Genomic DNA, 22,723 nt, shown 5'->3' with positions numbered 1-22,723 from the left:
AACCAAGTGCTTCATGTGGACCGCTGTGAGCTGGGTGACCTTGTCAGATCAGACAGGCGAAACAGGCACGTGCCCATTCAGGCTTTGGATAGGAGATCTGCAAAGGCAGGCGCAGATGCTGCCACAAAGACCCGATGCTGGATCTGAAGGCAGAGCTGCTCAGGCTGAGTTAATTGGAAATACCCCATGGTCTGCCAAGGCGCTGGGGTGAGCTGAGTCCTGCACAGCAGCCTGAGGTCCTGCACCCAGGCACTGCAATGAGCCCACCCTCAGGTGGGACACTGCAAGAAGGAGAAGCTGTAAGGCGGTGTGATCTGCAATAATTTCTGTTGTCCTCTGCACTAAAGGCATTAGTCCTCTGCATTGTGGGGAGGCTGGCTCTGTTATGTTCCACTGCAGAAATGCATGCACTCCTTTTCCTTGAAGTTGTGCTGCTGAGTGATAGACGTGTTCTAAAATGTTTCATTATTATGTCTGACCTTGAAAACCTCAGCTTCCATCATACAAGTGTGGAGCAAATTACTGGAAAAAGCTGAGAAGCCAGGGTCTTACCCACATGGGCTATGCGTCTCTGTGGGGGAATGGCCCTGCTGGAATGCCAGGAAGAGGAAAAGCCATGTGGGTCCGGAAGAAGGTGACTCTTCCACTCTGGTTAGTGGTTTTGTTGGGAAAGTACCATGGAGAGAAAAAAAAAAAAAAGAGTTGAAAATGGAGTGAAGGAGAGTAATTTTTTTTGACATCGTGGTCTAGAACAGCAGCAGAAATAAAGTGCAGCGTGGTATAGCTGTAACAAGGGATCCCTTCCAAGGAGGGTGGCCCCAGGCACGCTGCATTTCCAGCAGGCTGTCAGCTAACAAAGACCATGCCCTCCCAAGTGTTAGCTTGGGCTAAGCATTCTTGTGTTCTGTAAGGTGTGGCTGTCATGCACAGATACTGCTTCTGTTTCAATTTTTGAATTATATTCTGGATTCTGAACTTGAGCTGTTTATTTGGTTTGCTGTAGAGCAGCATCTGATGTGTAACCCTGTCATTAGGGAAACTCCCTTCTGCACCATACTGTGCTTCAGCAACTGGTATCAGCTAGAAAGAGCAATCATTTATTCCTAAACTAGATCACACCAAGACTAATAAGTGAATTCTTGGAGTTGAAGCTCCTGTGCCCAGAGTGGAGCCAGCATGCAGCAGGATACAGTGCAAGACCCACGTCTTTTCCTTAATGTTTGCATAGCCCCTGTCATCAATAGCTTGGTTTTGTTTTAACCTCCTGCTGTTGAGGTGCCCAGCAGCCACAGTGCTGGAGCTCTGGTCGATGACAGCATCTGCTAAGGGAAATGGAGGCTTTGCTGTATCCTGGAGCAGCCCAGCCTGGAGTGCAAATGTGGTGGTGATGCTGCTATGTGTATGAATTATGAAGACATGGAAATATGCTCTCATCCTTTCTCCTGTGGTCATCAGAATTACACAGCAACTTCCTGGAAGCACAGGCATCTTCAAGCCATCATCTACCTACAGAAATGTATTTTTAATCGTGCAAATAATCTGATAAACAACAAAGAATTAGTAGCCAGTGGGGAGCAAAATGGCTGGGAATGAGAACGCGGAGTGTCACTTCACCTAAGCGCTCTGTGAATCCCCAAATGTGCTACTCTAAATTTGTAGAAAAGACACTTTTTCCATCAGCAGTGCTCCCTGTTTAAATAAACTGCATGGTCTAGAAAAGGGGTTTTGTGCCCACTTGGGAAGTGTCCAGTTTCTCAGCTCTGGGACTGCTTTTTCCATTCTGAATGCAACCATATATCAAAGGGAGACAGGTCTGAACTTCTGTTGAAACCATTAGGGTGTTTTTGCAAAAAGGGAATCCAGGTCCCTTTGATGTGTGCTAGAAAAATTCCCCTTCCTTTTATAAAGCTAGATCAATGGTTGGCGGTGCAAATCTCCTGTGAGCGTACCAGCCCTGAATAAAATATTCCCTGGGGGCAGAGGAGTGCTGCTGTATGACTTGGTCAGATTCCTTGCCGGTATCTTCCCCTTCCACAATATCTTGTGTTTGGGTTTCTCACATTTCACTTTCTGTTGTCCTTTTTTATTCTGGTATGGGGGGAAGAGTTCTGCTTTCAGATTCTTCACCTCTAATCTGTAATCATTTTCTCTTTCTAATTAGAAAGCGGATGTGTTGTTTATTCTGTTCTCTTTGCCAGCATCTGTTTGTCCTTCAGTCACCCAGTAAATTCTTTGTCTTAGCCTTGAACAGGTGGCTCCTTTGCCCCCCGCCTTCCCACCCCACTTCTGACTCTCTTTCTCTCCTCCTAGCACTTCAGGATTTCAGTCTACTTCACTGTTTGGATTATTCCTCAAATCCAGAGAAGTGTAGCTTCTGTGTAGCTATGCCAGTATTAGGGCATTAGGGAAGTCAGAGCACAGGTGCTAATTCTGTATTTGACCTCTCATAAAGAGTTTCTGGACCAAATGCCAAGTGAACGTATGGGCAAGATGCTTTGGGGGTCTGTCCGTTGCAAAATCCTCCAGGAAAAAGTCTGTCTCTCAAGCGTGCGTGTCCCTGATGCCAGCGCAGCAGGGCCCTGGTTTCCTTTGGAGGCCCGAGGCACTCTGGTGCTAGCAGCCGAAGCAGCAGCACAAGGCTCCACAGCCCAGGCCGCTCCCTTGGCACTGACGAGGCCCAGGCCCAGGCCTCCTCCCAGGGGCCGCTGACACCTCTGGGGAGAGCCTCAGCACGAGTCCCGGCCGGCTTCACACCAGGTTGGCTTTCACTTCAAACCCCAGAGTGAATTCAATGACTCAGAAACACATGGGGGCTGCTTGGGGTGACCATGTCATGCCGAAGGTGGTGAGGATCAGGGATGGCTGTCAGCTCCAAACGGCTCAGGCTCGCACGTGCCTCTCTGGTCACGGGGCAGAGCAGTAGGCTCCGTGGCTCGTCCCAGGAGGCGATGCAGACAAAAGTTCAGATTATTTGTAGTGCTTTTAACATTGAAGCACTCTGATCCCTCACCCCGCTGGTGGCAGAAATACATACTGGTTCTCTGACATTGTTTCTTGTGTGGCCTCAATGTTTTTAGTAGCTGCTGTCCACATAATGATGGTGGTCATCAGGTTTCATTTTTCTTGACTTGTGAGACACAAAAATAATGGTTGTTACTAGGCTTTAAGCAGTTTTGATCTCTCCTTTGCTGGCTGTGGTGGCTGTAGTCTTGTGTCTAATTCCAGATGGAGTCCAGCGTCACCATGACTTGCACAGATGGGAAGTGGAACAAGCAGGTGACCTGCGAGCCTGTGGACTGTGGTGTCCCAGACCAGTATCATGTCTACCCAGCCACCTTCAACTGCAGCGAGGGGACCACCTTTGGCAAGAAATGCTCCTTCACTTGCCGACCTCCTGCTCTTCTGAAAGGTATCAAGGGGTGTCTGTGCAGCGAGCTGGGGATAGCTGCATGGCTAACAGACTGCTGCGAGTAATACATGTTACTATTGCTGTTGTTTTAGAATTATTCATGATATTTTAACTATGAAGAATTATGAGAGTCTAGGGAAGGTTTATTTATATTAGAAGCTAAGTTCCTTTGCATCTCTCTTATTACCTTCCTCTGACCTTTGCTTGATCATGGCTGGCTAGGCAGGAATGATATTGAATATTACTTCCATACAACCAAAACATGGAAAAGTCGTGGGGATAAATCATATTGAACTCTTTCATCTTTTCCTATGCCTTCTCTGTTTTCTGTGCCTGTCTCCCTTCCATGCCTCCTCCATGTATTTGGGAAGGTGGGAGAAGACTGGACAGTCCCATGTCTCAGTCACACAGTCTCCCATCATGGCTTTTCCTAATCCATCCATCACCTCTCCCCTTTTCCACACTCATCTTGCTCTACCTCTGACCTTTCTCTTCCTTCCTGTTTAGGAGTCCCTACAAGTTTTATTTCTTGAAAATAACATACTCTGCTGCGTTCTTTCCTTTTCTCCTCCATCTTCTTCCCTGCTACTTTTCTGGTAGCATCCCCATCATCTTCTCAGCACCATCCACTCTTTTGCTTACTGTCACATAACCCTTTTTAATCTGGTCCTCAGGAAGCACAAAAGATATCATAGTTAATTTGAGGGAACATTAGAGCCAAATTAATCTGTCACCTCACACTGGAGTAATCTTAACAGCTGTTGTTGACTCAGGTACAATTGCTGTATAAACTCGTTTTCTATATGTGGTATCGCCTCTCCTGCTAGAATTCACAGCAAATCTCAGAAGAGGCATGTGAAGTATTCCACATTTCAGTGAAAGGATATGTTGATTACTTCATATATAACCAAATTGCTCAATTCTTTTAACTCAGACTTGGGAGGGTAACCACAAGTAACCAACCCACAGTGAAAGCTAAGGCTGTTCAAAGGGGAGATTTTTATCAAAGAATTCCCTTTTTCTGTTTATACACTCAGAGGGTCATCTTCAATAGGGAGGCTGTTTTTCATTGGAAACAGCTGGATTTTTTTATTTTATTTTATTTTATTGAGAGGGGAGTGAAAATAATTATCATAGAATCATAGAATGGTTTGGTTTGGAAGGGACCTTAAAGATCATCTAATTCCAACCCCCCTGCCATGGACAGGGACACCTTCCACTAGATTAACTGATGCTAATCAACTTGGAGGAATGTAAAATTACCCCAAGCAGATGAATGGCAATTTTCATGCAGAGCATCAGAGGGTAAAACAAGCCATGACCAAGAAGAGCTTCAGCTGGTGATGCTGGCAGGGGTAGCTGGAAAGCTAATAACTAGCACAAAGTCAGGGGTGCAGCTCATTTGTTTAGCATCACTTCACTTTTGTCCAGACATTCTGTGAGTTGTAAGCTAAAGACACCGTTTGGTGTATGCCATTGGTGATGACTAATAGATATTGCCACTAAACTTCTGGAAAATGTGTTCAGATGACTCATGCCTAATTCAATCACTGACGTCATGACAGCAACTGTTGGTAATGTCACAGCTTATCACATTGCAGTGGCAGTATGATATCACCACGGCTGGTCTGCAGAGCTGCTGCATGAGTCAGAGCAGAGGAGCATGCTGGTGCTCTAGAAAAAGAGCTCCCTTCTGCACAAAATACCTCTGCAATCATCTGCAACTGGGGAGGGGAGGGAGAAAGCCAGTACTGATTTAATGAAGCTTCTCTTATCTTTGTGGATAGGGCAGGAGGGCTCCTCTACATACCTTCCTGAGCCCTCCAGAGCCTTTTGTTTTCTTCTTCTTCGAATTCCAGTGTCAATGTCCCAGCTCTCTTCCTTCTCTCTCAAAGAGGTGGAATTGCTCTAGGGCTAGCAGTTTGTCGGTATTATTTTGGATAACACTGAAGTTGGCTGACTGCTGGAAATATGCCTTGTGGGTTGAGAGGAGTTCCTGCAGCAATGCTCAAGGATTTCAATAGAGTATTAGGGATTTTTGAAGGGTTAGTGGCTCATAGCGGTGTTTTGTTTCTTAGGAAAAGCTTATTCCTTTTTAACATACAGTATAAAATATCAAAGAATACAAAATACACTGAGAGTAGGCTACTTTTAGCTTACCCTTCTGAAGTCAACTAGGTCATAGCAGAGGCAAATAGATCTATTGTACCTTTTACCTTTGAGGTGCTGGTCAAGAAAGCTTCCTAAGGAAAATGAGTCTCTAATGAGTATTATGAATCATATTTATCACAGTAGTCCCCACGGACTGAGAGTCCCCAGCTGATAACGTCTCCTCATTGTGTTGGAGTAGTGACTCTAATATTAACAGATGCTGCTCTAAAAGGCTCAAAATTGAAGTAAGAAGGGGAGATTCAGGGAAGGGATGTAACACACAAGCAGTATGAAGAATGGAACGGTACCAAACACTCTGTCTTAACATGGATATCTCCATGGCTTCAGAGAGGAGGACGTTGATGTATGAAGCAAGCTTTCTTTCGGAGAAGAACAAAATAAGGAACAGAATTAAAAACAAAAACGAAACACACACACGCACACAAAATGCAAATCTAGTGAGATTTCACCTATGCTATAGCATTTCCTGAAATAAACAGTCTGCCTGTTGTCTCCTGAAAAAAAAAAAAAAGAAAAAGAAAAAAAAAAAGTCCTTAATGATTTAACACCATCATCTAGAAAGAGAAAATATACAGGACATACACAGTTAAATTTGTCAAGCCAGCTGAGGTGGTTGTTGATATATTATGGGTGTAATGACACTTGTGAAAAAAAAACACCACCACAACAACCAGTCCTGCTGAATGTTATGTTGCTCACTGTCCTTCTCAGGAAACAACAGCAACTTGACCTGCATGGAGGATGGGCTGTGGTCCTTTCCAGAAGCCCTGTGTGAGCTGATGTGTCGAGCACCCTCCATCGTCCCTAATGCAGATCTCCAGACTACTCGTTGCCGGGAAGATAAGCACAAAGTGGGCTCATTTTGCAAGTACAAATGCAAACCAGGTTACCATGTCCCTGGATCCTCCAGAAAAGCAAGGAAGTACGTACAATAGTAATGCCACGCAGCCAGCATGATTCAGAAAGCCATGGGTTAAAAAGATTTTAGGAAAGGGATGGGCTGTTTATAACAGAGAATACCACTGAATGCTGCCTTCATGCAGATAGCTGTGCATATCAAGGGGATATAGGCACCTAACTCCCCTAGGCTTCTTTGAAAATCGTAGCCAGTGTTCAAAAAACAGATCTTACCTTAGAAATAGCCTTTGATATCCAGCCTGGGGAGTCCCCTTTGAAACTCTGCGGGAAAGGGTTAGTGCTGTCATATACTTCTGACTCTGCACAAACCCACTTCAAACCAACCACAGCCCACAAGCCTGGGAAGTGGTGTTTTGGGAAGACATGTCCAAGGTCGAAAGAGTTGAGTTTAGGCTGGATAGCTGAATGTTAGCTTTGCAAATAATCGTTATTTTTTCTCGGAGACCTCATGACGCAGATTCACAACTTGTTCCCCAAGTGTTAAAAGCTCAAGCACACCCATCCCCTGCAACCTGCTAGCAGAGCTCAGAGGCTCTTGGCTGACTAAGCCGCTCACTAAATGGTCTTGTTTTTTTTCCGCATGGAAAGGCGAGCCTTTAAGATCCAGTGCACACAAGATGGCACGTGGCTGCCAGGCGCTTGCGTGCCCGTTACCTGCGACCCTCCACCATCCAAGTTTCACGGGCTCTACCAGTGCTCCAATGGCTTCCAGTTCAACAGTGAGTGCAGGATCAAGTGTGAAGACGATGACAATCAGTCGGTGAGTCTCTTATCCAGACCATCTCAGCCCATAAAGGTGTGTTTTTATCTTATGTTCCCTAAGGACTTTGATCTTGGAGGGACCAAGTGCCATAACTCCCTTGAGCTCTTGTGAGACCAGAAACAGAGAGATGGAGAAGGGAAGTACGTAATTAAAGTACAAAAAGAGAGAGACTTCGAAGAGCCTGGAAATATCATTTTTATGACTATAGTAATGGTATTAACTATTACCCATAGAGGACTAGCAATGAGTGACTTACTGTTTTCTAGACAAGTAAGTAGCTGAATAATCTGTGTCAGTGGCTCTCTGATCTAGGTAGGCATTATCAAATGTGGTTTCTGCTCTTATATTAGTACAGGAGGAAATAAAGAGTAATGAATGAAAGGAGGATATGAGTTACATGCACTCATCCTGTTTGTTCTTTCTGTTTTACCTTGGTTTTCTCTCCATTTCTTTTTCCCTTTGTCACCATGTGTATGCCATAGATAATTTATAGGGATTATCACTGTTCAAGTGAACTGTCTGTAAACTTCCATGGTTTTTGTGGCTGCAAAGGTGTGACAAGGCATCAAAGGTCAAATCCTTATCCAGCATAAATCAGCGTGTTGCCTTTGACTTTGTAGGAGCTGTGTTCACTGATACAAGAAGGTCTAGTCTTTAATATCATGTTTGAAATGTTTAGTTTACCTCACCAGAGGTAATTATAGTTTGTGAGATGAGTAACTTCTCCCAGAAGTGCTACTGCTTAATACATTTGGGAAGAGAAAGTGGGGATGTGGAAGCTGCTGTTACTATACACACTGCAGAGAACAGAGCACTCTGTCAAAGGTCTTTTAATATTAGTCCTATTTCTGAGGACACCTGAAAAAGGGATCAGACCTTCCATAGTGCCAGTGATCGGAAAAACACCTCTAATACCTGCTCCAAATGTTAAAATCCGCAACTACAGAAGAAACAGCACTGAGGTTTCTGAGACTGGAAAACTGCGCTTGCTGCCCCGTTCCCTGCAAAGTTGTCCTGCCCACTTCATGGAGATGGGAGGTAGAGCCTGGGGTTTTGTATCAGAGCACCTGAAGATCTGTTTTTATAAGGTTTATGTGAAGTTTCAAGACTTGTGAAATGCACACATGGGTGCAGTTTGGGTGGGAAGCTCTGGGATATGGCATCTGTGGCTTTGTGCACTTGGTCAAACCGACTGCACCATCAGTGCCAGTGCAGTGAAACTGGGGCCACGAGGGACAACAGGTATGAGAGCTTTACGTTTGCTTTTAAAGGAGCTGGATGTGAAGAGAGGCAGGCAGTGAAGTCAGGGTTACAGCAATAATTAAGTAAGCTGTGGAAAGTGAGATATACAGCTACGTCTCTATTCTTTGAAAGGAAGATTATAGTGACTTTTCAGCTGTGAAAGCACCTTGAGCAAAGAAGCAGGTAACATCCTGAGAAAGGGATTTGCAGAGAAAGGTATTTCCAGATATCCCAGAAAATAGACAGAAAAAGAGGGAGAACTCCTGGCACAAGGCAGAACCACTTGAGAGGTGTTAATTATTTAAGGATTAAACCCCACTAAGTCTCTCTCAGCTATATAAGGTGATAATGCACGTTGCATCCAAGCAAGAAACCCAGCAGGGATTTTCACAAGAGATTTTTCAGGTCAGGGAATGATGGACAGGATGTTACTATAGCAATGGATATCCTGGGATCTCTGAGTACATTGCAGAAACTACACAATAGTACCCTCAAACACAGCCAACTCTGGCAACATAAATCAGGTTTCATGGCTCACCTTTAGAACTCTGGCATGCAAATTGCAATGGAAGTGCACCACACTTGCTAAAACAGCAAATTGTGCTCAATTATCACTTAGCAATCTCTTCCTGAATTTGTCACCATGCTGAAAGATCATTACTCAGCTCTGCATATGGCATCTCTTAATCACCAGGTTATTTAAGCAGGTGCCTCCCCCAGTACCCAGAGCAGAGCCTTCCATTTCTGAATATTGCACACAAACTGTGTAAACGGTCAGATCTAAATTAATCAGTCTCTGCAAAACTGGCCCTTAGCTGAGTCACCAAACTGGATCACACCCTGAGTCCATCTGGTCCATTATCCTTTCATATGATTTTCTTATTAATCCTGGCAATGGCCAGATGTCTAAAGAAGGGGATGCAGGTCCCACACAGTATGACAATAAGACCACTTTGTATCTCACTAAATATTATGTTCATCAACAAAGCTGAGCAAAAAAAGGCATTAAGATATCAAATGTAACACTAACACCGAAGGCACTGCAATTGTGCATACCTGCACCGGGGCCTTGTGCAGATCCCTCTGCAACAAGGGGTGTGGGACCTAGGGAAGAGCTCCCAAGACTCAAGCATCCCTGCTGGGATTGGGATCCCAGCATAGACAGCACACTGAAACATCCCCAAAGATATCCAGCACAGTCTCCCAGAGCAGGGTGGGTAGGTTGCAGGCAACATGCCTGGTATGTGTAATGGGCAAGGAGAAGCAGAGATCCTGTCTGCTTCTCCCACTGAGCAGGGTCACCGTGGGAGGCTTGGAGCCAAGCCACCCCAGGCATCCTCCTGTTGATTGTCCCACATCACCCCGTGGCAGTTAGGCTTGCAGATCCTGCCGAACAGCTTGTGCAGAAATCTCCAATGCCATGTGGATAGATCTGACAAAAGATTGCTTGTGCACTCCTTTGTTGTTTCTAAAGGGCATGATATTTCCTATTGGACTTTGGTATTCATTCTTCAGTATTGTACAGAGAATCTTTGCTATAAGAGAAATGTCATATTCCATTCCTTGCCCATTCCCACACCAGAGGATTTTTTTTCTCCTTTCCACCTGCCTCTGTGCATATCTGCCTCAGCCTCTTCATTTGCTGTCATTCAAGGCAGCCAAGCTCTAAAGAGCATGTTCTGCCCTGCTGAGCATCCCTGCTCATGTCCCGCTTCCCTTCCTCCTTCAGCTGGCCATCGGGGATTCTTTCTTTTCTGAGACAAAGATGATGCAACTAGTTACAAAATGGAAGAGGGAAAGGGTTGTCTGCAGTCAACACAGACCTCTCAACAAGAAGAAAGAGGGCAAATAGGGTGAATGCACCTTTACTGCAGCTAGTGTGTGTCCTTTTTAAGGTAGAGACCATGCAAGGGCCTTGTACAGACATCACATTGCACAGAAGAGGAATGTGTGTGCATGTGGCACAGGCTTCCTTTTATTTATTACTTAGAAGAAAACCCCTCCTTGCCCACCAGGGCTGGCAGTCCCAACCGGGGCCTGTCCCAGCTCCAGAACTTGGCTCCCACTTCGGCTCTGCCCGATTTTCCCTTCTCAGCCTGTTTGGTGTCCTTGCTCTTGTTTTTGTGACCATCCTCGCTATCTCCTTCTCTCGTTCCCAGGGCCGTGGAAGCAACGTGATTCATTGCCGGAAGGATGGCACCTGGAGCGGCTCCTTTCATCTCTGCAGGGAAATGCAGGGCCAGTGCGCCCTGCCCACGCAGCTCAACAGCCACCTGAAGCTGCAGTGCTCCAGCGGCTACGGCATAGGTCTGTGAGCAACAGCCCTGGCCACCTGCCACGGGGGAGGCAGCTCGGCAGGGAGCAGTGAAGGGAATGAGGAAGAGGATGAGATTGAGAGGGAGGAAGGAAGGAGTCTGCAGTCCTCAAAGTCACCTTCTCCTATGGATCCCTTTACTTGAGTGAGAGGCTGCTATGGGTAGATTTATAGGGAACTGCTTTTAGGAAGGATGATGCTCTAGAGTCTAGGAGGCACATAACTTGCTGACTGCCTGCTCCTTCTGGCATTTCTAGTTTCATCATGTCCCTTCTCAGCCAGCTGGTTTTAAGGGGCAGCCAGCAAGCCAGACTGCACCAAAGATACATCCAGCCCTAAAATAAGGGGAGATCTTGCACCTCAGCTTGCTCTTACAATTTTGTAATGTCCCCCTCCTTCAATCCCGCATACACACGCACACCTCGGATGCCAAAAGGCAGGACGCTGGCAGGGAAGCACAGCAGCAGGATCATCCACATCACTCCAGAAAGAATGTAAGACCAGCTGAGCATCCCCTTTGGTATGACAGTTGTTTAGGAGCTTGTTTAAGGATGTTTTGCCCTTCCACCTGGGGTGTCTGGTCACTTTGCAGGGAGTGTTGAGCTTTGGGGTGCTTTCTGAGCTCAGCTTCCCTTTGTGTCACCCAGACATACTTTCCATACTGCAAATACACAAAATTGTATTTTCAGCCCCCATTTTTAAAGTATCCCTGCTGCATGGGTTGCAATGGGAGCTGCACAGGCTGTAGCCCCACCAGACCCCTTCCTGCAGCCCGCCACCAGGCCCCCCCACCCCCGTCTGCCCCTTTGAACTTGGAGAAATTTCCTCGTTTTGCGGCTCCCTCATTATATCGCAGCCATGCGAGGGACCACGAGCCGCCTTGTGTTCCCTCCCTGGGGAGGAGAACACAACCTGGATGAGATCACCGCTCTGTAACGATGCCAATTACAGATCATATATCAAAACAATTCCGACCCGCTCCTCGCTGTAAGTGTAAATAGTGCGGCAGAGCGCGGGAGAGCGAGCAGCAAGCAGGCTGCGGCGACTCTTAATGTGGCAAGGCGTTTTACCCTTGAGATGAGGTTACCTGCCTGAGCTGGGCAGGGCTTTACAAGGGGAGAAATTCAGATTTCTGGCCTGGAGAGGGGAGCCCTGGGGCTGGGAGCAGGAGGGCCTGCAGCTGCCTGGGCAGTGGGCTCCTGCCTTCCCTCCATCCTCTCCCAGCCCTACCAGCTTGGCTGGAGGTCCCGTGCCCAGATGCAGGGTCTGGTGGATCTGATCCTGGGACAAGACCACACAGCTGTCCTGGAGGCGGTGGGATCATGGGCTGGATCCTCCTGCAGAGCATGAGGAACAGCTCGCAGAGGGCACAGCGGCCGTTGGCTCTTATCCTCAGCAGATGGAGACATACCACACACTTTGTTAGGCTCACCCAGCACCACCTTTCGGGATCAGGTTGTTGGGGTTTTCTTCTCTTCTTGGTGTTTTCGGGAGCCTGATCGATGGCCTTCCGAGAAGGCGTGCTCCTTCCACTCGCTCGCAGTAGGTCTTCAGGCACTTGTCCAGGGGGTCCGTGGAGCCACTACCGCATGCACTAGAGAAGCAAAACAAAGACCAGGCACTCCCCGAGCCTCCCTGGCCAAGCAGGGTCTGCTTTGCTCCCACTGACTCCTCCACGTGGGAGGACACGAGAAGGCAGAAGCAGGTGCGGAAAATAATAGCATCCAGTCGTGGTCACTGTGAATCCCACACACCTTCGGTAATTTCTCAGACACCTAATCTGCCCTTCCAGGCTGAGGTGTGTGTTGAGCCAAAGGTTCAGCTCTCCAAACCAGCACAGAGATTAATTCCTCCCCAAGCGCTGATTGGAGTGCAGAAATCCTAATGACATGTTTGCAGCAGCTGTGCCATTCAAGAGTGATTTTCCAGGGGGGAAATGGTAATGGTCCAACACACTAGGGCTTACGGTTGTGTCACCACAGGGCTCTGGGATATTGCCGCAGAGTATCGCAGCATGTTTTAATAAAGAAAGGACACGATTCCCACCGGGCATGACAGTTAATCAGAGAAAAACCAGGTTTATGTGTGAACAAAGCCATCATTACCTCTCTGCGTACTTCTTATCAACTATGGGACTTAGGTGATAGCTCGCCTGCAGTATCATTAGGCTTGGCCACTACCTGAAAGATTATTATTAAAGGTCTGTAAATTTGCTAGATCAAGCGGGAGGATTATGTCATGTCATAGGTGAGATGAGTTTGGCAGCCTTAGCTTAATCAGTCCCGTTGCTTGAAAGAGCAGTCGAAATGGAAAAACTTCCACATTTTCTTGGTGAGCTGAAAGAACAAAACCTGACCCCCCTCCTGGAGTTAATAGCCAGAGAAATACCTAGATATGCAACTCATATAAAAAGACCCTGGAATATCTGCCCACCCCCCCAGTCTCCTGCTGAGAGGCAGGGTTGTACTCAGCATTTCATGTGTGGCTCGAAGATATGTGATAGTTATGGTTGACTGCTAATTGCAATTTAGGAAAAATGAGCCCTAATCCTGTCCCTCAGCTGGAAGAATGCTGAGAGGGTAAGAAGCTGCTTGCTTGGTGCTGTACCTTTATCCTCTCTATTTTGTGTGCAGGCGCGGAGTGTACCACCTCGTGTCTGGATCACAGTCATGAGCCCATCCTCCTGCGTGTGAACGAGACTGTGCAAGACATCCAACACTGGATGAACCCTCAAAGAGTGAAGGTCAGTGCCTGACAATTTTACTAACTAATCCCTTGCTGTGTGTTTGCATGCAGTGAGCAGTGTTACCTTTGGTTCATCCAGTGAGGAGAGTTTATGGGGAAAGCTCTTCTGCCCTTTAGAAAAGAACTCCTGTTTTTTGTTGTGTCTTTGTGTGCTGTTCTAGCAATGTGGTGCCTTTTTCTCCAAGTTGTTTTCTTTCTGTGCTTTCCCAGTGAAAATCTGTTCAAGGTAGAGGCCCCAGTTCACTGTGCTCAGATCCACCTAGCACCTCCAAGGGTCTGATGTGGGAATGTGATTCATTACACAGGAAAATGTGGTGGAAAATGAGAGAACAGGCACCGGCCAGATCCTATTCTCTTCCTCCTCTTTAGTACAGGTCAGGTGGCAGGGCTGGATTTTTTGACGCTGCTTTAAGATGACAAAAGAAGCTGATACAGAGGATATTTTGTTTCCTGAAGCAGCAGAGCTGGCTGGGTCCTCCCCCCGCCCATTTGCCTGCATGCAAGAGCTGCCTGCTCAGCACAGCCCCTTCCAGAGGTCACCACTTCTTCCTCCTGACCTGCAAAGGCACAGGCAGCTTGCGACGTGCTGTCCCGTGCGCCCTCCAGCACACGGCAGTGCCATCTGCCCCTGTGGGGACACTCAGGCCCACACACAATACCTTGCACACACACTCAGCCGCGCACACGCATGCTACTGGCAGCAAATAGCTGCTTGTTTCCTGTCTCCACTGGGATACCAGTGGGAGACACCCACCGCTTTCTGAAAACCCTCATGCGTCTACATAAACATGCCCTCCTGATCTGAAATGCCTGCAAACAGGCGCTTGTGCACATGCAGGGGTTCTGCAGGTGTAGGCACCTACCTGGGTGTGCTCAGGTGCATATCAGAAGGTGCTGGCCCATCCATCACATGCCACCAGAGTGCAGGTTGCTGGTAGTGCTTGAGCAAACACCGTCTGCCTTTATGTAGTTGGCCCTAGCTTTGCTGCAGCCTGTGCTTTGCACACTCGAGCTAGATTTAGTAAGAGAGCAGGCAGCCAGCACAGCCCCAGTATATACGGAGCAGCTTTGGCAATCTATTTGCTTCTCCACATGCCTAAATGTGTACCCAGGGCTTGGGATTTTTTCAGTCCGGCCTTGGCTGTGGGTAGTGAGATGCTCTGAAAATCTCCACCACTTTATATTTCCCTATTTCATGCGGGGCCATACGGAGCAATAGACTAAATCCTGGAAAGGGATGAGGAACATAAGTCCAGAGAATACGACAAGCTCACAGTGTCCGTCCCAGCTTCCCACTCACTCCAGACGCTGAGATTATATTACTGCCTAAGCCTGGGCTTTGCCAAGTTTCTGGCATGAAACATAAAGAAAACCCCTATCTCTGCATTAGGGGCGATTTCTCACTGGCCCTTTCCCGAGTGCTAGACTTTTAAGTGGTTTTGTAATTCATGGTGAAATAAAGTGACAGCTTCCCTCCAGTTCTCTGCTGTGCTCCTTCGTTTATTGATGCGGGCGTGCAGAGGGAGCTGTAACGAGTTTTATACCTGCAGGTCTCTGGAGGGCTCATTAGGCAGCAGGGAAAACACAGAGTAGTAAAGGGGGAGATGAGGGGAGTGAGGGATGGAGGCAAAATCAGTTTCCAAGAGTACAGTGGTAAATAAGACCTTGTTTGCCCTGATGGTGAGGACCTTGCAGGAGCTTTAGGCTATGAGTAGATACAAGTTTGACCCACAAATGCTTTGTAGGTGAGATTTGGGCCAGAAAACTTGCACTTGGAGATGGAGGAGAGCCTTTTGGGGCCCGCAGAGAATGGCTCTGTTCTCTGTCTCCTTGGTACCCAGAGCTGTGTCCTCCGGGACAGGGCCCGGCTGGGTTGTGTAGGGTTTTCTGCTTGTCAAGCAGCGGCTGTGCACGCACCAGGCTAAAAGGCAGACCTGCAGGGCAGGCGGCTGGTGGGGCGATGCTAAGACATGCCGGAGGGGATTTTTTTGGAAGCTGTAAGACATCCGTCACGTTCCGCTCTCCAGATAAGAGGATGTCACCCACGGGGAGCCGTGCCTCGCAGGGAGCCCACGCTGGGGGAAAAGCTGCTGCCAGTGGAGACCCTGGGGAGATGGGGACTGGGATGCCTTAGGGGAAGGTCCCCATGGCAATATGCTGTGTATCATTAATAATAAGTGTCTCTATTTACGTTCACTGACAGCTCGCTGTTGTGCCATATGAGCAAAGCGACCAGCTGGTTGCATTTACATGCAATCTTTGTTGATCTTGAAGTACTTGAATAATACAAAGGAAACACTTTTAGTTACTTAATTTCAGGCACAAATAATGTACAAATCAGTGCAATATGAGCAGTAGATAAAGGCAGAACCTATCTGTGGGGCCTATATTTGAGAGGACAGGCACAGATGAAACAGGGAGAGCCGGCAAGAAAAAAATATATTTGTGTGTGACTGCTCAAGCAGCAGCTGTTGTGGAAGCAAAGTGGGAAGAGGGAACCATCCCTCCTCTGGGAGTTGTTTAGAGCAGAGTTGTGCAAATCACTTGATTTTTCGGTTCGCTGGAAGTTCTGTCAAATTAAAAAAAAAATGTTTTCTGCTAACCAAAGTGATTTTTTTGTTGCTGTGATTTTTGGTGAACCAAAAAATTGGAGAAAAACCATGTTGGTTTGAACATAACTTCATATTTAATTTCCAAGCATTTTTAATCTTTTTGTTTAATAAATGAAATAAACTTAGAAATTAAGTGTCCTCTCAAAGGAACAACAACAACAGCAGATACTTTGTTTAGAAAAGTGTCATAATATTAATGTGTTTTTTCAGAATTGGTTGAGGCTGAGTTGCTTTGCTTGGTCTGAAACAGATTGCTGAAATCAGGGCAAATTTGCAGTGTCTTCCAGATCAACATGTTCAGCAGGAACAAAAAGCCACCTGAAATCTTTTGTGTGTCTGTTGTGCTGTGGTAGGCCGTGTTCGGAGCAATCATTGCTCTGCCCATGATTTCCCATTTTCCGCATGCGTGCAAGGGGCAGTGAGCTGCTGAAGACACCTATAGATAGAGCTGCCAAGACTGACTATAAGGCAGTGGAGAGAAAAAAGTGAAATGGCTCAGAAGGACAGCTTGACAGCTCTTTCCCAGTGACTGCCGACACCTAATTTCCTAGGTTGTCTGAGTTTGGGTCCTTGCCTTTGTGTCAAATGCTTTGCAAGCACGTGCATGCCTGGGTAGCCTCAAAAGGGTCTGCGTGCCCTGGCTGTGCCTACCAGCGGGGCTGACAGGGGATGCTGCCCCACTGCTGGTGATGTTTTCCCCTATGCCTTGCACCCAAACACTGCAAGTCCTGGGATTTTGGATATCCTGAAGACATCAAGGGGAATTCTCCTTAAATACCGTGAGCAACCAGAATCTGTCCCTCTTCCTTTAGGTTTTGCAGCTTTTCTCCTTTCTTCCCCTCAACTCTTCCTGCGAGTTTTGGGCTCATTTTGCAGGCAGAGAAACTGAGTCACGGCACGGCGAGGTGATTTATGGCAGTGTGGGGACCGAGTGCTCAGGAACACAGGGGCTCCTGTCCTGTGTGGAGCTACAGGAGGCCACAGCCACCAAGATCCACGTCTCCCCTCCCTTGTCAGCAGCGTCTGGTCCTCTCACTGCCCCGACATTCAGCTCATGGTTAATTGCCGCGTTCATTTAGTGCCTGAGGAGAGAGTTAGCCGAGGCCAGTGGATGCCAGTCCCCATGCTCCAGCCCCGGGGGACACATGGCCCATCTAAGGTGGAGGAGAGCTCTCCAAGGCCTCTCCTGGGGAAACCTAATCCCCTCCACAGCCCGCAAATGGTTGACATCATTGTGTCAGTCCCACAATGGAGAGGGAAGCGCCATGACCGGAGGCACTAGGTCTTCCCTCACAAGGAGAAAATGACAGCTTGATTTGCTTTCTTGGCTCTTTGTTACCTACTGTGGGAGCATCCCAGCTTCCTCTCCCTTCGCAGCAGATGGAGTCACAGACACCAAACTGCAGCTGGAGCTGAATGGCGTTTATGGGATGGGGACAGGAGCACAGGCAAGGCACCACGGCCGAGCAGGAGGGCAGCTGTGCTGCAGAAGCCGATGTGTGAGGGCAGCCGGGGGCCATGAGGCCTGCACATGTCGCTGCAGAGGCCTGGCCGTGTGTGGAGGGATGGGGCTCACGTGCTGTCGCGGAGGGAGAGGCCCCAAGGGCTTCCCCCAGCACATGTCAGAGGTGGCCCTGCCATCCTCTTTTTGCACCTTTTGGTGGCCTTCTCTTCTGTGCGTGCTGACGCCATTGGATCCTGGTCATGTTAACAGGCTCCTGGCTCAGTGCTGCCTATACCCCTCTTTGCTTTTTATTCATTGATTTATCTCTCATCTCATTGCTCAACGTAGCACCCTCCTGCACCTTTGTGTCTGTTAGCACTGCAAGAGGCAGAAGTGATGCCCAGCAACCTGAATCCTCCCCAATTTCTCAATTTTCCAGCCCTCTACCCACTCCCCCTTTCCTGCCCTGCCACACCACACACAGCACAGCAGCAGCCTGAGGGTACAAACAGGCCTTGTGCTGTGAATTCAGGTTTGGAAACTCAGCAAGGGGAGCGGGGACTGTGATCAAGGCCCATTCCCCAGCATACTCTGCTTCCAGCTCCGTGAAATTTAGCAGGATTGAACCTAGCTGGAGTAGCTCTAATAGTCTCTGCTAGGGAAGAATCATCCGAGGAGAAGGCGAACTAACTGGGACTAAGCCATTGGGCCACATTCCCGCGCAGGTCTGTCCAGTTGAACCCTTTTGGCAGACACTGACTCTCACAGAGAGGGGAAGAGATGAGTGGTGATTGTGGTGAAATGCTCTGGTTATCAGCTGGGACCTGAAACCTTTCCCAGGAGCTGTGTGAGTGTCCCACTGACCCAGTGATTAATCTCATGCAAGGTCAACTGGCTGTCCTACACTGTAGCCTGGGGCTGCACGCCCTTTCACTGGAAGCCGTCCAGCCAAAGGCTGTTTTAGCCACTGGGACTTAAGATGACCTCGAGGCAGAGCAGAGATCTGTGCTCCGAGGAGAGCACTGTCCTAGCAGAGGCGTCACCTTCCTTCTGCTCCTCTAAGGAGGGGAAGGACAAAATGCAGTAGCTGCTGGGTTTTTGATGCTGGGAGGGTCAGGGAAATAGTGCATCTTCTCTGAGGGATTGAGCTCACTTGGAAACCTCCTTTCATAAGAGCCTGTTTCGGAGCTATTTGACTCCTTTTGTTAGCTCCAAATGCTCATAAACATCCACGTGGTTCAAGAGGTTTTCTAGATATTGATGCTTCTTACCAGGGGAATGTGAGATGCCCGTTGGAAGTGCACTTTTCCTCCTTATTGGCTGGCCTCACATACGGGAGGCAAATGCCTGAGTTTTTCTACTTTGGTTTAAGACTTCAGTTCAAAGGCTCCTGAACTGCTTCCTTTCCTCTCCCCCCTCCCAATCTGTTGACTGGCCTTGTTTATTTTGAAACCTAGAAAAGTTTCCTTTCTTTTCCCTCTGAAGTGCAATAAACAGAAGGGGGGTGGGGGCGCGGGAATCTCACCATTTGTGGCAGGCAACAGCCTGGAAATCTCCAGCTGTCTGTCAGGAGCGCGCTGGGGGAGCACCACGGGGCCCCCGCACCTTGCAGCCTCCCTCCTAGGGGACAAGCAGCATCCCCCCTTGCCCGGCTGCTTCTGCACTCACACAGACAGGCCCTGTTGTGAGGCAGGTGGGGCAAGCTGGGCTTGACTAATAGTGGAAAATCCGAGAGCATCGGAAAGATAAACAACCCCAGTCAGATAGTATAAAAGTCCTTTTGCTAGCACACGCCAGGTAAGCCTCAAATGACAGAAACTGTGAAAACACGCTGAGGTTCCCCTGCAGATGGATTAAATTAGACCTCAAATAAACAGGGGAAGGGATGGCTTTTGCGTCAGGTCTTCCAAATGTTAATTCCTTCCTTCCCCATGCCTCCATCCAACCCCAGCCCCTGCCCTTTGACGAGTACCCGCATTTTCATCTTGCCCATTGTAGTGTTTCGTCCGCGGAAGATAACCCAAAAAGGAACATTGTCATGATGAAGGGATGGGAGTCCCATCGCCTAGATGTCCATGGTATTGGACGTCCATCTCCACTGACTGGCCAAACCTTTCATCCACTCTTAAAATCTAAGTTACCATGTCTGCAGGCAGACAATGACTGCCCTTGGTGTGTCTTTGAGTAGGCAGGTATCTCATTTTTCTCCAAAACCAGGCACTCCAACTTTTTTCTTACAGAAAATCTATAAACATAGTCAGTACAGAAATTATTATAAAGCTCATAGAGTGTAACAGATCATGCTGTCCTTTCTGGGGGTTATTTTGAAGGTGTGTAGTGGGATGTGCTTCTATTTAAGATCTAAAGGATGGTGCGAAAATGTATCTGAAAGTCCACCTTTATCTGTTTACATCTTCAAGAAGTACAGATATGGGTAGTGAAACAGAGCAATGCTTTGCAGCACCAAAGAAATCCCTAAATGAATTCCTAAAATGACTCCTCCCTACCCAAGAGCTGGACAGTGGACCTGTGCCTTTGCCTTTCTCTGCCTTGTTCCCCCACCATAAGTAAAATATTGGACATGACATTTTAGGAAAACCTTAAATATTATTTTACTCTCAAATGTTCTGTTATTGCAAATGTCAAGTCCAACACTTCTTGTAAATACCTGGAGGAGAGCCAGGTCCTGAGAACACAAGAGGTGTTAGGAACTGAACTTCATTGGTTAGGTACAGGAGAGCCATAGGAACCAGCACGCTGACTTTCTGTACACTGATTTCTTTGTCTTAACTTGATTTTTTTTTCCTTCTCTCCTCCAGAGCGTTGTCTGCACGGCGGGACTCAAGTGGTACCCTCACCCTTCCCTCATTCATTGTGTCAAAGGCTGTGAGGTGAGCTTTTGCGTTAGTTCAGATGGTCCCTGCTAGCTCTTCTAAGTGTTATGGTAGCAGTCACTGCAGTCATGTGGGCTGGAAATATTTTTCAAGTGGGGCAGAGAGACGTTTGCCTTGACCATCCTGTCAATTAAACTGAGATCTCCTGCACTAGTTCTGACACTCTGTGTTGAAACTGGTGATTTTCCTGGAACTGATGACTGGGTGAGGTGACTCTTGCAGGAGCTGAAAGATCAAGTGGCTTAAGAAAATCGGTAGACCTTCAGAAATTCCCAGGATTTGGGACTTTCTGGGAAGTTGCAAAAAGCTTTTACTTGTTTTCCACATCTTACTAAAGAACCAATGCTTTCTAAGGCAAGCTAGACTTCAGGCTTTGATGTGGAGATAAACTTTAAAAATGCCAGAGGAAAAAATGATGCCACTTGGTGGACAACACAGTGAGCAAATCGTGCATCCTTCCACCAAGTGCCTCTATGTGAACAAGAAAAAAAAAATCCGAAAAATGTAGTTGCATTTTCAGCAATGATATATTTTTACAGTCTTACTTCTTATATGCAATAACCAATTACTTTGGACAATGATGTTTCTGTTGGCAGCAATCTTTGTGAAGTCAGAAGTCTTAAGATGTTGCCAGTGGTTAGGCGGGGCTGGAGCACCTTTCTCTGGGTTGTGGCACTCATGGTTTTCATCATGCCAGGACTTGAGTGCTTCACCCACCTAAAGAAGTCAATCCTTGGGGCACCTCTGTAAGGCTGGGAAGCGTCTTACCCGTTTTCCAAGTGGGAAAACTCATGGGCAGGGGCATTGGTTGCATGGACATGGTCTGGAAGAGCTGTGTCTTGAACCCAGATCTGCCTTCATGCAGCACCAACTGCACTCTCACACTCAGTAACCCAGTTTTACAAGCGCACTGAAGTTATTTGCCCACAGTGGTGGAACATGGCACAGAACTCCTAAATCTGACACAAAACACTAGACCACATTGCTGTATGGCATGATTTGTCTTGAAGTGAAAGACAGGTTTCCTTCGCATACAAATGGTGGGCCCAAGAGGGTAATAACTCTCCAACAATGTAATAGTTTCTGTCTAGTTGCTCCCTAAATGAAAAGCATTCTGCTGTCAGTGCTTTGAATGTCATAAGCCATCTCACGCATTACATTCATGCAGGCTGGCTGGGCGCCCCTATTCTCCAAAGAGAGCTAAAATAACATCCAGCGACCATTAAGAAATGCCATTCAGGTACTGATGCACCATTGGGTATCCATTCTCCTGCTGTTTAAGGGTAGTTGTTACTGAGGCAAACTTTGCAATGATGTAATAATTTACCAGAAGCCATTATTACTGACATGCTTTTTCTCAGCATTTTCCTTCCTTCCATCATTGTTAATTGCCAGATCCCTCTGCATCAATAGACACTTCCTTCTTTTCATCATTCATTCAGCAGTGTCACTGCATTGCAATCTATCATCTTGGAAGGCTTTGCCTAGACAATTGATAATGGCCTCTAGCATCATTTTTAGAGGATGATGCTTCCAGGATCCAAGAATGGGCCAGAGCTTGTTCTCTGGCATTAAGATTTCAGAAGAAATGCTGTCTTCACCAAGGCTTTTTCATGATTATGGAAACAGGGAATAATATGCCAGTAGGTCAATGATACTGGGCTAGTAAGCTGATACAATCCCTAATGTATTAATTTCCTTAGCATTAGGGAGGGTTCCCTGAACAGAAGGCTGCAAGCGGGGTGTTATTTTGCTCTTGGCAATCAAAGTGGTAACCCAGACTGCTGCAATGTGATTTTTTGTCGCTCCCTAGTGGCAGGAATAGAGGTTTATGAGTCAGCCACGTACTTCTAGGCAGCTAACTTAGGTGTTTTATTGGAAAACTAGTGCCCCTGGGCTACCTATATAGTTAGTGGACAAAACAAGGCTCCTCCAAAAAGGTAGGAGCACTGAGATATGCATGATACTACAGACCTCACCCTTGACAGCCAGGCCTCCAGGGCCTCCCAAATGAGGATTTGGGTACCAAATTGTAATAGATGTTATTTGTCCCATTGTTTTCCTCCAAAGGATGGACTTGCCTACTCTGTACCAGTGTGAACAAATGGCAGATTCTTCCATAAATTCCTCAGTACTTTTCCAGTGTTCATAGGTGTTGGTTACAGGTATAAGCATGGAAAATTAAAGTAAAACTTTTCTCAACAAGCAGG

General features: G+C 47.3%; 1 protein-coding gene across 1 annotated transcript in view; it reads left to right on the top strand.

Annotated features, from left to right (window-relative positions):
* Window positions 1-22,723, top strand: part of PAPPA (pappalysin 1) — a 181,035-nt gene that overhangs the window by 141,727 nt on the left and 16,585 nt on the right. Inside the window, exons 15-20 of the mRNA XM_035564695.2 lie at window positions 3,226-3,409; window positions 6,293-6,503; window positions 7,088-7,259; window positions 10,664-10,811; window positions 13,452-13,561; window positions 20,439-20,510. Of these exons, the coding sequence (XP_035420588.1) occupies window positions 3,226-3,409; window positions 6,293-6,503; window positions 7,088-7,259; window positions 10,664-10,811; window positions 13,452-13,561; window positions 20,439-20,510 (897 nt within the window). The remainder of the gene's footprint in view (window positions 1-3,225; window positions 3,410-6,292; window positions 6,504-7,087; window positions 7,260-10,663; window positions 10,812-13,451; window positions 13,562-20,438; window positions 20,511-22,723) is intronic.

Source organism: Cygnus atratus, chromosome 19 (genome assembly GCF_013377495.2).
Source record: "Cygnus atratus isolate AKBS03 ecotype Queensland, Australia chromosome 19, CAtr_DNAZoo_HiC_assembly, whole genome shotgun sequence".
In the NCBI taxonomy this organism is placed as follows: domain Eukaryota; kingdom Metazoa; phylum Chordata; class Aves; order Anseriformes; family Anatidae; genus Cygnus; species Cygnus atratus.
Note: the sequence above shows the minus strand (reverse complement) of the source record. Positions and strands in the feature narration are given on the sequence as shown.